Genomic DNA, 14,414 nt, shown 5'->3' with positions numbered 1-14,414 from the left:
ACAGAAACCAACTTCTTTTAACTTGACCCGCGAAGAGGACTTTATTGGATGTGTGGTCTCAAAGGACTGAAGGAGTTTAACAGCTAAGACTGAGGAAGGAGAGAGCCCGGAGCTTCGTAGCTGGCATCACGGACCACTGAGCATACCCACGGTGAACTCCCCAACGCCCTTAGTCCCCGGGTCCCCTCTGCTTCCGATCCAAACTCCCAAGAGAGCACCTGGTTGGTGCAGGCCCGGCTAGATGTGTGGTGGGGCCCCAGGCTGTGGCAGGGCCACACTCTGTGTGAGGGACCCGTGCCTGTTCCCACAGGTACACCTCAGCGGCACGTCAGAGCGCCAGGCAGGTGGCCTGTCCTTCCTCTCCCTATTCCCTGCCCCTGAGTCGCTGCCAAGCTGTCCAAGCATAAAATCCTTAGAGCCCAGGACCTAGAGAGACTCCTCAGTGTGCCAGACTAACCATCTCAGGTTTCAGGTTTATGGAGACAGAGTTTGGGGACAGAAATGGAGGTGTCTCTGGGAATCCCAGTGCCCGGGGAAGGACCTGGAGCCAGAACTGGTTCCTGGCAGAACCTAGTCCCCTAGTGGACACTGAGCCAGAGCCCAGCCCCACTGAAATGGGCGCCACCTTCTGCTGATGGCAAGGTGGCTCCTCCCCCAGATCTTCCACTGGCCTCCTTCTGGGTTGTCCCATTCGGTGGAAACACCCTACTGGGCCTCATCGTCGCCTGGACTGTGAGAGATAGGAGGTGGCTTGGAGCCGGAGCCGTGGGCCCATCACCCGGTCACAGACTAGAGCTGAAGGAGGGGACTTGGGCTCCAAGTTGCTGTAGAGTTCATTTTTTGCTGTCAGGCCTGAAACATTGCCAGTTGAGGATCCATACCCTCCAAAGGGCTCTCTCCTTGTGGGTGACAGGGAGCCAGAGGGGCGGCAGGCTGAGTCCGAGGTCCCGCCGGCCTCCCTGCCCCCCGTTCCTAGCAGTGGCGGGTACGGAGGCTGCCGTGACCCGCCTGACAGCTGCAGGAAGCTGCCGACTGAGCCAAAGTTTAAATGTGTCCCTCCTCACAAGGAGCCGCAGTGGGAGGGGAGAGAATGAGGAGAGAGCTTGTTAATCCTGGAGGAGCACGGCCTGCAAGCTCCAGGCAGCCGGGCTCCCCGGGACTAAAATAAGACACCCCAGGGGCCCCAGGGTGGGGCCCTCAAACATAACAGGTCAAGTGATGCCCGTCAGGCTGGGAACAGAATCCCAGACATGCAAAGCTGAGACAGACTAGAGCTCCTGGCATTAGCCACGAGGAGACCATTCCAGCTTAAGAAAAGCTGACGGTGGCTCCTCGGAGCCGGGGGCTTTAAATCCAGCCCCTCTACAGGGCAGTCCAGGCTACCTCCCTGACTACAGCCCCACCTATATTTTTCAGCCTCAGTCCCCACCCCCTCTGGCCAGGCCGGCTGCCTTCCAGAAGCTCACTCCCCAACATGCGCCTGGGCTTTTCCTCTGCTTGAACCTCCGGACACCAAATAGTACGTGTCCCTCAGCTCTGTGGGTGCAGCCCCTTTCCAGACCTGTCCCAGATGACCGATCCAGTACTTATACCTAGTTCTTTGAGACTGAACTTGCCACCTCCCTCGTAGGATGTGCCGCTCTCTTGTTCTAAGGTGATACGTGCGCTCACCTCCCCGAAGAGGCTGTAAGTCCTTTTTTTTTTTAAACCATCATCCAAGAACAGGGAAGAAAGAGAAAAGGAAGGGAAGGGAGGGAAGGAGAGAAACATCCATGTGAGAGAGAAACAGCAATTGGTCGCCTCTTGTACACACTCTGACGGGGGATGGGGCTTGCAACCCAGGCCTGTGCCCTGACCGGGAATCAGACCCACAACTTTTCTGCTTACAGGACAATGCTCCAACCAGCTGAGCCACACCGGTCAGGGCGCTGTAAGTTCTTGCTGGCAGGACCCATGTCTTTCGACCCCCAGAGGCCGGCATCATTAAGTGAATGCTGAATTAAAAGAAAGAAAGAGCAAAGAGCTGAGAGGACAGACCAGGTTTATATCAAAACCCAACCAGACCCTGTAAGGACAATGAGGCGCCTCAGTGACTCTAAGCAGGAAAAGAGCATGTGAGAAACTTGGCTTGGCCCTGGTGGTCAGTGTGGGCATTGCCCAGAGAGACTGCTGGCTCCGCATTCCAGGCACTTGGCCGTGGGGAGGACACGAACAGCTCCTTCCCAGACTCCGGTCAGAAAACAGGTCAGTCTGTTTGAAGGCACTGCCAAGAAACAAGGCATTAAAAACTATTTTCTCACCCTGACAACATCGTCAGGATTTATCCTTCTCAAAATGCTTAGACCAACAAGGTCTCCTGGAGCCTCACCTCGACTCTGAAGGATGGGAAACATATGTCCCCACTTTCCCGATGGGGAGAGGCTTTCCTGGCCACCGCGCCGCAGCTGAGGCGGGGTGGCGCTGGGATACGCTCCCCGAAGCTCTGGGCCACCCTTCAGACTGCCTGCCTCAGTCAGAGCTGAGCGACTCCGCCTGCAGAAAGCTCCAGACTGGCAGAAACCATGTCTGTCTTATTCTTTTCTCATGTTATTGATTATGGCTGTAACAGCAACACCCCAGAGTGCATAATGTCTTACACAGCACAAGTGGATCCATTGTTCATGTAACAGTTCAAAGTGGGTGGCCCTCTCCCCTCCACAGTGGGATTCAGGGACCCAGTCCTCTCCATTTTGTGGCTCCGCCATTTCCCGTGACTGATGGGAAGGGAGACAGTAGTTGGTGGGGCGCATTGACTTCTCCAGAGCCTTGTCCAGAAAGGGCATGCATCCCTTCTGTTCGCACTCCACCCACTGGCCGGTCACATAGCCACACCAAACTGCAAAGGAAGCCGAGAAACAGCCTGGTCATGTGTCCAGTAAGAGAGGACGTGAGTTTTTCGTGAGCAGACACCCTGCTGCACCCGAGTCCCCAGAATCTCGCACGGAACTGCTGCTCAATGAATGGGTAAGGGGACTGAAGGCCATCGTGGCTTAACAGGGCCTCACAGAGAGTCACCAAGAGGCCAGGGAGCTCGGGCTCTCCAGAAAGGCCAGCCCAGCCCACACTGCCTCTCCAGGCCTGGAGTGTCTTTACCCAGCAGCCTGCCTCGCTGCAGCTGGAGAGAGGCCAGCCCTAGCAGGACACAGCGGGTGCCAATTGGTAAATCACAGCTATTAGGAGCGTTCTTTAGTGATAGGCATGGAAATTAAGGAATTATGAGGGGGAGCTCCAAGGGGAAATTACGGGGAGCAAAGCAAGGAGCTCGAAGGGTGGGCCTCCCACCTGGGTGTGTAGATGACAGTTGGGAGCACTAACCTGGACGCCTGGCTGAGCATCTGTTCCCGCCCCTGTATGATGGGCTGGATTGTGCTCTTTCAGATTCTTGCACTGAACCCTTCACCCCCATGCCTCAGAAGGCGGCCTTATTTGGAATATGGGTCTTCAAAGAGATAAACAAGCTGAAATGAGGTCATTAGAGTGGACCCTAATCCAGTATGACTGGCGCCCCTAGGAGAAAAGGAAATTTGGGAGATGGACACCCGGGGAGAACTCCATGTGAAGATGAAGGCCAAAGTCAAAGTGATGCTTCTGCAAGCCGAGGCACGCCAGGGATTGCCAGCAGAGCCCCGGACGCTGGGGAGAGGCCTGGAACGCGTTCTCCCTCGGAGCCCTGAGGAGCAACCAGCTCTGCCCACACCTTGATCTTGGACTTCCGGCTTCCAGGACTGTGAGGCTGTGTATTTCCGTTGGTTAAGCCACCTGGTTAGTGGTTATGGCAGCTCTAGAGATGAATACAGCTCCCCTCTTTGCACTGGAATGACCTTGGCCGAGTTGCTTCCATCCTGGCCTCTGTTTCCTCGTCTGCAGACACATGGAAGGACAAGAGCCCGGGTCTCCCCAAACCAAGCACACTGGGCTTGTGCTGCCCTGGGCTGCCTTCTTCTTTTCACCCCGTGCCGCTCCCTTCGGGAGTGGCTGCTGCCCACCCAGGGACTTGCAACTTCCAGTCACCCCCTTGGAGGCTGTACCGTAAAGTCTCATCCGAGCCTACCACGCGAGACCCCCAGCCCAGCCCGGCCACTGCACCCCATTGCTGCTCCCTCCCTGGGCCAGACCATCTGAGGTTCAGGAGCACAAGGCTGGCCTGCCTGCATACCTTAGCTCCCGCATCTCCTTCACTCGCCCAGATCAACCTGGGACCCCCTCCATACACACCAGCGCCTCTCAAAACCCCTGACCTTCTGCCACAGGCGAGCTCTGCCCTCCCACCCAACCCCACCCTTCCCTGACTGCTCTCTGTCCTGGTGGGCGGGAGGTCCTGGACTGACGTCCCTCTGCCTGAGCGTCCCCATCTTCCAGTGGAAGGTTAATTCAGCCCCAAATGTCAGCCAGTGTCCTTAGCCCAGGAGTTTTCCCACTGATAAAGTGTGTCGGGCACCTGCACTTCCCCATCACGCCCCTGGTGATCAGAATGACTTGTAACTCAGAGAGCCCGCTGGGTCCTTCTGCCTCCAGAGCATGGGAGGTAAGGGCACGCACTCAGAATTCAGGCGGCCTAGGTTCAAATCCTGGCTAGGGCACCTAGTAGCAAGTCTACCTCCCAGGGTTAGTATGAAGGTAAAGGGAGTTAATAAACGTCAAGGGCTTAAAACAGTGCCTGGCGTATAAGTGCTATGCAAATCCTTGCCGTTGTTCTTATTGTGAGGATAACACCTCCCCAAAGTCCAAAGCCCTGCCATGCCTCAGTTCTCCACCTCCTCCATGAATTCCTGGGTCTTTTCTGGAAATACAGAGGCCTCTGGCCCTGCTAGGCTGTTCCCACAGGAGATCAGGGTAGGGGCAAGGCTCACGGGCAGGCAGCTCTGGGAAAACACAGGAGGGGCAGCCGCCCTCACAAGTGATTGGCACCAGGGCAGGGACCCCCTCCCCCATGGCCCGCTCTGAGGTAAGGATCTGATCCATTTGGAACAGGGCCGTGACTGGCATACAATGACCCAGTTCACAGGAGGAGACAACCACTTCAAATTATTATGAAGTTCAAGTTGATAGCCATTTAGAAGAATAAGTGATTATTTTCCAACAGAGATGATGATTCCAGTGAGGCCGGGGGAATGCGGGCCACCTGTAGTTCCCGCCCTCGCCTCCGCCTCCAGTCTGGGTGGCCTGCGTCAGCCGCGGGGCCTCGCCGGCCTCTTCCACTCCTCGTGCTAACCAGGAGGGTGGGAGTGATGGGGATGTTGTGTAATCACAGGTCTGAGGAGCCCTGCAGAGGCCTCTGTTTCCGGATGTGGGCGCCACACCTTAGCCCCTGACCTCAGCCACCGTTCAGGACAGGAACCCACGACCCACAAGGCCTCAGGTCCCAGGTTCCTTTCCCTGCCTGCCTACCTGTGTCACCACCCGAAAGGAGACTGACAGTCATTTATTTTATCTTCCTGTTTTATCTAACCCGCCCCCCTGCCTCTCAGAGAGGGAGCTTAGGGCGACACCTAACTCAGACCTGTGGCTCCAGCACCAGGCAGCAGCGTGTGCTCAGTACAAATACTGCTGAGGGAAGGATGGTGTGGAAAAGCCCCACTCCACACCCTTTTCCACTGGCCCCTTTGGCCGTGTATTCACTGGCATCCAGTCCTTGAGCTGAAAGGGGCCGTGCCACGCTGGGTCTCCTACCCCCCAGCCCCCCCTCAACCCCACCAATCCACAGCCACCCTCACTGAGGCCTGGAGATGCCATTGGGAACCGTTTTCTCGAGCCCAGAACCCTTGGTTACTCTGTGGTTCCACTTCCTGATCTGTCTTGGGGAGAAAGACCAGCAGCCCAGACAGCATTTGGAGCCTTTGCTGCGTTCCAAGAGGATCCTTGGAAAGGCAGTGTCAGGTGGGGCTGGAAGAACACTTGATGAGACTTCAAGGAGCTGGATCCCAGGGGCCACCCCCTGCCATGTACACCCCAGGCATTTCCAGAACCTTTTCTTTAAAATGCCTGATCATCCAGAGCTGGCTTCTGCCGTGGGGATTTTGAACAAGCAGGTCCTTCAACATCTCTCAGCCTTTCTTCCATCTTGAAGGAGCCTTCCTACAAAGATGCACATCGAACGTGCTCAGCACATGATCTTTCATCTCGGGTTCAGCCAGGGCTTTCAGGCAGGCGGTGTATTGAGTAGCCCTGCTGGGAGCAGGTGTTGGGGAGGGCTGGGAGCGGTGAGACCGAGACAGGAGAGCCACTGCTGGGGCGACCCTGGGCGGGTCACCCCTTGGCTCAGTCCTGCTGGGACCTGCCCCCCGACCCAGGAGCAGATCTAAGTGTGGAGCGTGGGAACATTCATCCGCCAGTTCCCATCCTCCTGCTCAAAGGTTACCTACCCCCGGACAGGTGGGCGGAGGGGTTCTGGTGCTTCCAGCTTCCACAAGCACAGGTGCAGGGCAGCTCCCCTGGGCAATCCACCCAGTGCCGTGGGCAAAAAGCAAGGAATAGCCGGTGGAGCTGAATCGAAGTGTTGACAGGTGCCACGGGCACGAGCTGCCCGCTGCAACAATGAATGGCTGGGGTAAAAGGCAGGGCAACAGGTGTCATACACTCTGAGTAGGTGCCCGCAGCTGCTGTTAGTGTCGGTGAGGACCAAATGACCCAGTGCTTATGAAAAGTAGTCAGGGAATAACAGAAATAATCAGTACTGCTAAGTCTCCCTCTAACATTCTTTTCTCCAGGATTCCCTTCCTCATGACACTTCCAAGGTGGCCCATTATGGAGGCACCCTAAAATGACACGGGGTGACCAACTTGTCCCGGTTTGACTGGGACTTTCCTGGGTTTAGCACTGAAAGTCCTATGTCCTTATCCCAGAGCCTGGGGGCCGGTCATCCAAGCTGTAGCTAAGGGCACGACCATCGTAGCCAGCGGAAGGGGGGCAGGCGCACTCGCCCCACCAGAGGCCACAGTGCTGCCCACACATCTCCCCAGCGCCTCCGTTCGCATTCCCTCACCTGCCTCCACATCCAGGTGGGTTGCTGCTTATTTCACACACACCGCCGCATTTTCACGTGGAATCACAGATTCAGCTTCTGTTCTTTTAATGAGCCTTATTAGTTCACTTTCATATATCGTAGAAAACTCGAAAAACACAAAAACAAATGTAAAGAAGAGAATTTTAATTCGTTCATAACTCTATCATCCAGAAATAAAACACTGCACACATTTTAAGGTATTTCTTTCCATGCCTATTTCGTGCATGTTTCCTGTGCCTATCGAAATACCTTTAGCAGAGGGGGTTCATGATGTAGGCACACACTCCTATACTTTTTCTCTGCAAGATAGTCCTGCAATCAGGGCAGCAGGGGCTCTCTCTGGCCCCATTCCTGAGTTTGATAGATGAGGAAATAACTCTCCTGGGGCTGCGTGACTAATGAAGTCTCTTCACGCCAGTGCCTTCCTGACCCTCGGGAGGGAGAGGGCCACCTGTCTCTGGGAACACAGGCCAGTGACCCCCAGGAGCGCCTCAGCATCCGTGCAGCGTGGCCAATCCTGGATCTCGGAATTAACCGCTCTCAATATCACTTAATACATAACGCCACACATGGCCTGCTTCCGAGAGAGAACACGTGTGAAGTGGATTGGAAATGGCTTTCTCTTACTTCTCACATCAGCCATTAATTTTCTCCCTGTGTGATGCCTTAGGCTAATGCTAACAAAATTCAATTTGACAGCGATAAATGTGAAGTCCTTAGGACTAAACACTGCACTCAACAAAAACAGGTTGTGGGAGGTGAGGCAGCTCTTGTGAAAAAGTCCTGGGAGACTGAGTCAACAGGATCACCCGTGCCCTGAACAGGAGCACGGGGTCCAGAGAGGAGGAGGGGACGGGGCCGCTGTGCTCTGGGCTGGTCAGACCTGGCCTGGCACGTTGGGTTTGGTGGTGGGTGGCTTGTTCTTCTGGGCACCAAGTGTCGGGAGCTGGCCCAGAGGAAGGAGCAAGGCTGGGGAAGAAGACTTTGGAGCCATCAGTAAAGAAATGACTGGAGGAACCGAAGATGTTTGACAGTCATTTAAGAGAAATACCCAAATTCTTGACGCTAGGGACAGGGAGCAATCTCCCCCTCTCTCCGCATGCCAAAGACACTTCATGGCCCCTCTCCCCCACGGCTCCCACTTCTTTATACTGGGGGCGGGGTGAGGTGGATGGGATCGAGATCAGGCTTCCAGACCATTAGCAAGGTCTGGCTGGGGAGGCATGTGGTCCTAGCTGTTGGCAGTGTGTAGGCTGCCTGTTGTCCCCACGTTGGAGCCTCACCTGCAAACCCTGGACAGCTGAAAAAGTAGCTGTGCTTTGATCCCATTAGACACGATCCTCTCTCCCCTGATTTGAAGCATTGACACGTGATCAGGGGAAACTCCTAGTCCCAGGGATTATAAATAGCACCTGTGGATGAAGTTTTGTGGACGCAGGTGATCTAGGAACTTAAAGTTGTTTGAAAATGGGACGCTTGGGGAGGTGGTGAGGTCCCCAGTGTTGGCCGTCCCCTAATAGGAGGGTCTGGGGAGAGGATTCGGAGCCCCGGTGGAGGCCTGCACCAGATGACTGGCAAAGTTGCTTTGGAAGCCTGTCCCTGAGACATTGCATGAGTTTCCTTGCAGCATGTTCAACAAGAAGACACTTTTGCAGGTACGCAGTAAGCATGGCTTCTTAGCAGCCGTGGGCTCCTGTAGCAGACAGGGGAGCAGGAAAGCCTAACCCGGCTGGGAGCGGGGGCACTTTTGCCTTCCTCCAAGGCTGGACACCAACGCTGAGCGAACAAGGCAGGTTGCATGTCCTCTCACACGGCAGCACCACTGTATTAGTGTCCTAGAACAGCCATAACAAATGGTCACAAACCAGGTGGTTTGGAGCAACAGAAATTGATTGTCTCCCAATGCTGGAAGCCAGAAGTCCAAAGTCAAGGTGTCAGCAGGGCCGCCCTCTCTCTGAGGCTCTGGGTAGAAGTCTTCTTTGCCTCTTCCTAGCTTCTGGCGCTTGCTGGCGCTCCTGGGCATCCCTCGGCAGGTAGACACATCAATCCAATCTCTGTCTCGGTCTTCACATGCCTTCTCCACATTTCCTTCCTGTAAGGACACCACTCACTGGATTTATTTTTCTTTAATTATTTTTAGAGAGAGGGAAAAGAGGAGAGAAAAACATTGATGTGCAAAAGAAACACCAATCGACTGCCTCTTGCACACCCCCAACCAGCGGCCTGGCCCGCAACCCAGGCCCTGACTGGGAATTGAACCTGAGACCTTCCGGTTTGCAGGACAATGCCCAACCCACTGAGCCACAGCAGTCAGGGCAGTAATCATTGGATTTAGAGCCCACCCCTGTGTGACTTCATCTTAACTGGATTCCATCTTCCAGACCCTGTTTCCAAATAAGATCACATTCACAGGTACCAGGGGTTAAGGACTGCAACGTACCTTGGGGTGAGGGGGCACAATTCAACCCACCACAGTGCCCATTCTTTTAGCCTGTGCAGAAGAGTGGTCAGAAGGAGGAGGGACAGGAGAAAGGGCATGAGTTCCTGTATTTTGGAGCATAATTCCACGTGGTGGGATCCATGGTGTGTACGCCCAGCCCCAAGAGAAGGTACAGTTGAATTGATAAAGTATAATGATGGATGGTTATGCAGCTCTGAAAAGAGTGCTAAAGATGAGTTAATATGTTAGACAGTGATTTCTACTTACAATTTCTGTCAAATATAAAATAGTATCCTCAATGTAGAGTGGAGGTTAGCAAAATATATTGGAGGAGCATTTGGAACAAACGTGTTTATACACAAGCTAATGTCTCAAAACCTAAATTTTATTTTCAGAATGAAAGTTTAAATACAAGGTTTCCTCATTTCTGTCAAAGCATATTTTTCTTTTAGCATCTTCAGTGTTGGAGCAAGACTTATTCCCCTAGTCCCTACACTATTCATTTCCTTCTAGGATTTTCAGCAACGTTCAGATTAGGATCAATTTATTGTTTCTTATTTAAAACAAACAGGTTTTCTTAGAAGTAAGATCTATAGATATTGACCTGGAGAGATGTCTATATATATCAGTAAATGAAAAGATCAGGCTACAGAGTATAATTCCATTTTTAAAATAAGCATATAGCCATTCTCAACACGTTTGACAGCCCCTCATAAAACTAACCACGCAGCTCTCCTGTGAGCCAGCATTTGCCCCCCTGGGCATTTACCCCAGAGAAATGAAAACTGAGGCTCCTCCCAAAGCCTACACGTGCATGTTCACAGCAGCATTATAACACGGAGCTGGAAACCACAGGTGTGATAGCAAGAAACAATGCAGACGTCAAACTGCGGTGCAGCCATGCCAGGGAATAGTGCACTGCCATTAAAAGGAGCACATTTTTGATCCATAAACGACTTAGATGAATCTCAAGTGAAGCAGTGCTGAGAGAAAAGAGCCAATCCTCAAATGCTGTGTGACTCCCTTTATAGATCCTTCCTGAAATGACAGAACTCTACAAGTGGAGACTATCTTCGTGGTTGCCATGGGTGGAGGAGGGGCCGGGGGCAGGAGGAGGTATGTGAGCATAAAAGGGCAACGTGAGGGATCCTGGTGGGGCTGGGACGTTCTGTGTCTTCACTGTAGCCCTGTCAGCATCCGGTGGAGATTCTGTAGTTTTGTAAGATGCTGAAACTGGGTAAAGGGTACCTGAGATCCCTCTGTGTGGTTCCTTACAACTGTGGGTAAATCTAGACCTCCAAGTAAAAAGTTTAATTGTTTAAAAGCATAGGTGTCGACCTCACACACATGTATGTATGTAGGCTGCTCACAGAGCAAATGCATAGCCGGCTGTTGACCTCTGGAAAACGAGTTTGAGGAGAGAAATTACTTTTTTCTTTTTCAACCTTTTACTGTTTGACTTGCTCCAACAAGCATGCGTGGCTTGGTAACTGTGTTTAGACCCATAAAGTAGCCCAAAAAGGTTAGGGTGGGGGAACAAACAGCAGAATGCTCCACCAAGCCCGCCAGGCCTGGAAAATGCTTATGCTGAATCTGGCATTTGGGAGCCAGGAGGGAGGAGAGGGTGTGGCTGGCCCACGCTGGCCTCTATGCACCCCCACCCCTGGCCATCCTGACCCCCATGCGCCCCCACCCCAGCCTGTCCCAGTGCTCTCTTCTCTTGATCTCAAACACTCGCGGTTCTCTACCAACTCGATCAGTCATGAAAGAGTAAGGACCTGCAGAGCAGAGGGTGGGTGACTTCTGGGTCCGACAGCAGCAAACCTGCATGGAGCCGTTGCCGTGGGCCAAGAACCATCTGGGTGCATTTTGCATGTTCTCTCATGCAAAACCCCTAGGACATGAGGCCTGTCGTTATGTCTGTTCTACAGATGAGGAGACTGAAGCAGGTGACTAAGTTGTTCGTGCTTGACATGGCACAGAGAACACAGCTAAGGCATGAAGCATGCAAGGTGTCACCTCTGAGACCCTCCTCTGTCTCTCACCATCCCTAACCAAGCCTGGCCCACCCACCAGTGGCCCCCACAGGCCTCCAGGAAGCAGGGGCCCAGCACCCTAGCTCTCTGGGGGCAGCAGACAGCGAGAAAGCAGCGGGAAGCCAGTTAATTGGTAAACGGTGGAAGAGCCGTGTGCCCCGAGCTCACCAGTGGATGCTGGTCTGACGCAGGCCCTGCTGCCCACATTGTATGAGGTCAGGCCAGGCTGCTAGGGGCCAGCAGGATGCTTGGCAGCAGCTGCAGAACAAGAATTGGGCCCAGCTGGAAACAGTCCCAGCCTGGCTGTGCGGCCGGCAAAATGAGCTCCTTGCGGGAGCAGGGAGGCCGACCCCGGCGTGAGGGCTTGGAAGGCTGGGCAGCGCCTGCACCCTGTGTGCCCCCCTCGCCACCAGTGTCCCTTCTGTTCTGGACGTCTCCAGGCTGCAGGGGGCAGAGGCTGGGAGAGCTGGATGGAAGATTCTGGAAGGGAGAACTGGCCTGTCCTCCTGCAGTTACTAAACTATCCAGGGTGTCCTGCCTCCCACCCTGTGAAGGTGCTTCTCACTATGGGGAGGGGAAACCAGGCAGGAGATAACGGCCTTTCCGGAAGTTTTTCTCGCTCCATGTTCTCTTCCTGCCCCTCACACCAAATGAGGGGACTGGAGTCACGTTGCCCACTGTGTGTGGTTTTGGCGGGTACCTCGGGGGGGACTCACCATAACTGTGTTTGAGAAAAAGGGAAACACAGACGCTGTGGAGAAGCTTTCATCCGGATTTAGTTGACTCACGACCCTGCCGCTCATCAATAAGGGCCCCTCTTCAGCCCCAGCCCCCCTCCCAAAACACATGTCCTTCAAAGCTCAAGGCTCGCTGAACTTCCTTCCTCCCCCAAAATTCACCAGGCTCCGACCCAAACCCTGCCTTTGCACGGCTTCCTTCTCTGCCTGGAAAGCCCCCTTCACCCAGTTCCCAGTGGCAAATTCTGTCATTTTTTAAGACACGGCTCCTCAGTCCCCTTGGGAAGGGGGAGTACCCATCCTGCTTGCCCAGGACAGTCCTGCTTGAGGTCTCTTGTCTGCCCCCAAATAGTTACTGATAGTGTGTCCTTTCACCCTCGTGGGCGAAAGATGACCCTGAATGACATGGTCACCTTTGGGGCACTTTCCCACCGTGAGGTGCTTCTCCGTGTGCGTGCCTGTGCCCCCGCCCCTCCATGAGACCCAGGACACCTGAGCCTTTCTTCTCTCTCCATGTCCAAGGCCTAGCAGAGCCGGGCCCACACGCAACACGCGCGGCAACCGGGTCCGGAATGAAGGGGCAAGCGAACCCATGCAGCAGTTACAACGTCCCTCTCCTCTCGTTTCCTGCAGGGATCTATAAAGGGCACTGCTTCCGGATCAATCACTTCCCAGAGGACAACGATTATGACCATGACAGCTCGGAGTATCTCCTTCGTGAGTGTCAAGAACCCCTTGCTTCCTTTGTGTGCGGAGGGGAAGCCGGGTGGCAGGTGGGCGCTGGAAGAAAGACGGGCTCTGAGGGGGTGGAGGGGGTGCCTTTCTCTGGATGCTCTCGTCACTCCCTTTCCGGTTCAGAGGATGGAGTTTCGTTCAACGTTGCCATGACATTCTGGGCGTCTCAGTGGAGTTACTCCATCGATAGGCCTGTGCCAGGGGAGACTGAGGCCTGGGGAGAGTGGGTAAGGGTGTGTCCCCGCGCCCCAGAGCGGCTGGGTGTGGCTGGCATCAGGAGAGTGGGTGCTGCAGCTGGGCCTGGGTTCCGGGGATTACAGACATGGGCTTGTCCAGACCCAGCATCCCTGGGGGACCGCGACCCACCTGAGCACATTCCCCTGCCCGCACTGGGCCTGCCCACCCCTCCCCCACACACCAGCATTCGCCTCTCAAAACATCAGATCACGTGGCACTGTACGCCTATTGGGGTGCCAGGCAGCCTGTGGGAGAAGGCGAGGGAGGCAGCACGGGCAGCCTTGATGCATGGGCCTTCGTGTTTTCAGCCCCGATGGGCAGAGCCGCCTTACCTGCCCCTGCCCTGCCCATGTCCTGTGGCTGGGCTGGCCCCCGAATGGAGCAAGCCACAGCACGTATAGAACCCAAGGGACTAACCCAGCTCCACGCCCTGAGCCCAGCCAGATCTCATCCCTGGGCCTCCGAAGGAGGAAGGAGCCTGGAAATGGAAAAAGCAGCACCATGTTGCAGTCATTTTCCCCTTTTCATCCCTCAGGGCTCTGGCCTGGCCTCATTTATGGAGAATCGATATCCGTGTCCTCAGAGGGAGCACAATTCACTCCCCACCTGCTAGTGGATCAGTTTGGTTTGGTTTTATTTTTCTCTAAGAGAAGGGATTGGGGTTCTGAGTCATCTGGTGAAATAGAACAGCATGCAGTCCCAGTGGAGCCTGGGGCGGTGTCAGGCTGCCCCAGCCAGGCCCAGAACCTGAAATAACGTGGCCAGATCTCCCTCCCATCCCCCCCACCCTTCTCCTCTTCCTCCCGCCTGTCCTCTGTTTCTGCTTTCTGGGGGCCAACACTGAACCAAGCCAGTGATATGCCCTAGGGCTGCCACTCGTGGCCGCACAGGTGGCCCACGGCACAGTGCTTGCTGAGGCCGCGGTATAAATGACATCCTTCGAGAGTACAAGGCATGGCCTGCACAGCCACATAGGGCAGCCCCTGGTGCCTAGCCCCAGCTAGCCCCCCACCCTGGCTCAGAACCTGCCCTTCTCTGCCCCACCTGGGCAATCGGCGGAGGCAGGGGACGGTGCTTACGGAGGTGCAGGTCTACCCCACGGCCCCACCCTGGGGCTGCAGGAAGGAGGCCGTAGAAAGGAGGCCGTAGAGAAGCAAACCACACCCTCTCCACTTCCCATTTGAACT

General features: G+C 54.8%; 2 protein-coding genes across 2 annotated transcripts in view; both read left to right on the top strand.

Annotated features, from left to right (window-relative positions):
* PRKCA (protein kinase C alpha) overlaps positions 1–14,414 on the top strand; it is a 546,763-nt gene that overhangs the window by 489,499 nt on the left and 42,850 nt on the right. The gene's annotated exons all lie outside the window — the stretch shown is intronic.
* CACNG4 (calcium voltage-gated channel auxiliary subunit gamma 4) overlaps positions 1–14,414 on the top strand; it is a 52,365-nt gene that overhangs the window by 30,957 nt on the left and 6,994 nt on the right. The window contains exon 2 of the mRNA XM_054573067.1: positions 12,889–12,972. Coding sequence (XP_054429042.1) covers positions 12,889–12,972 — 84 coding nt within the window. The remainder of the gene's footprint in view (positions 1–12,888; positions 12,973–14,414) is intronic.

Source organism: Pteronotus mesoamericanus, unplaced genomic scaffold (genome assembly GCF_021234165.1).
Source record: "Pteronotus mesoamericanus isolate MK-2021 breed Mesoamerican mustached bat unplaced genomic scaffold, CSHL_Meso_final contig_246, whole genome shotgun sequence".
Classification (NCBI taxonomy): domain Eukaryota; kingdom Metazoa; phylum Chordata; class Mammalia; order Chiroptera; family Mormoopidae; genus Pteronotus; species Pteronotus mesoamericanus.
This window is presented reverse-complemented; position numbering and strand designations above follow the sequence as displayed.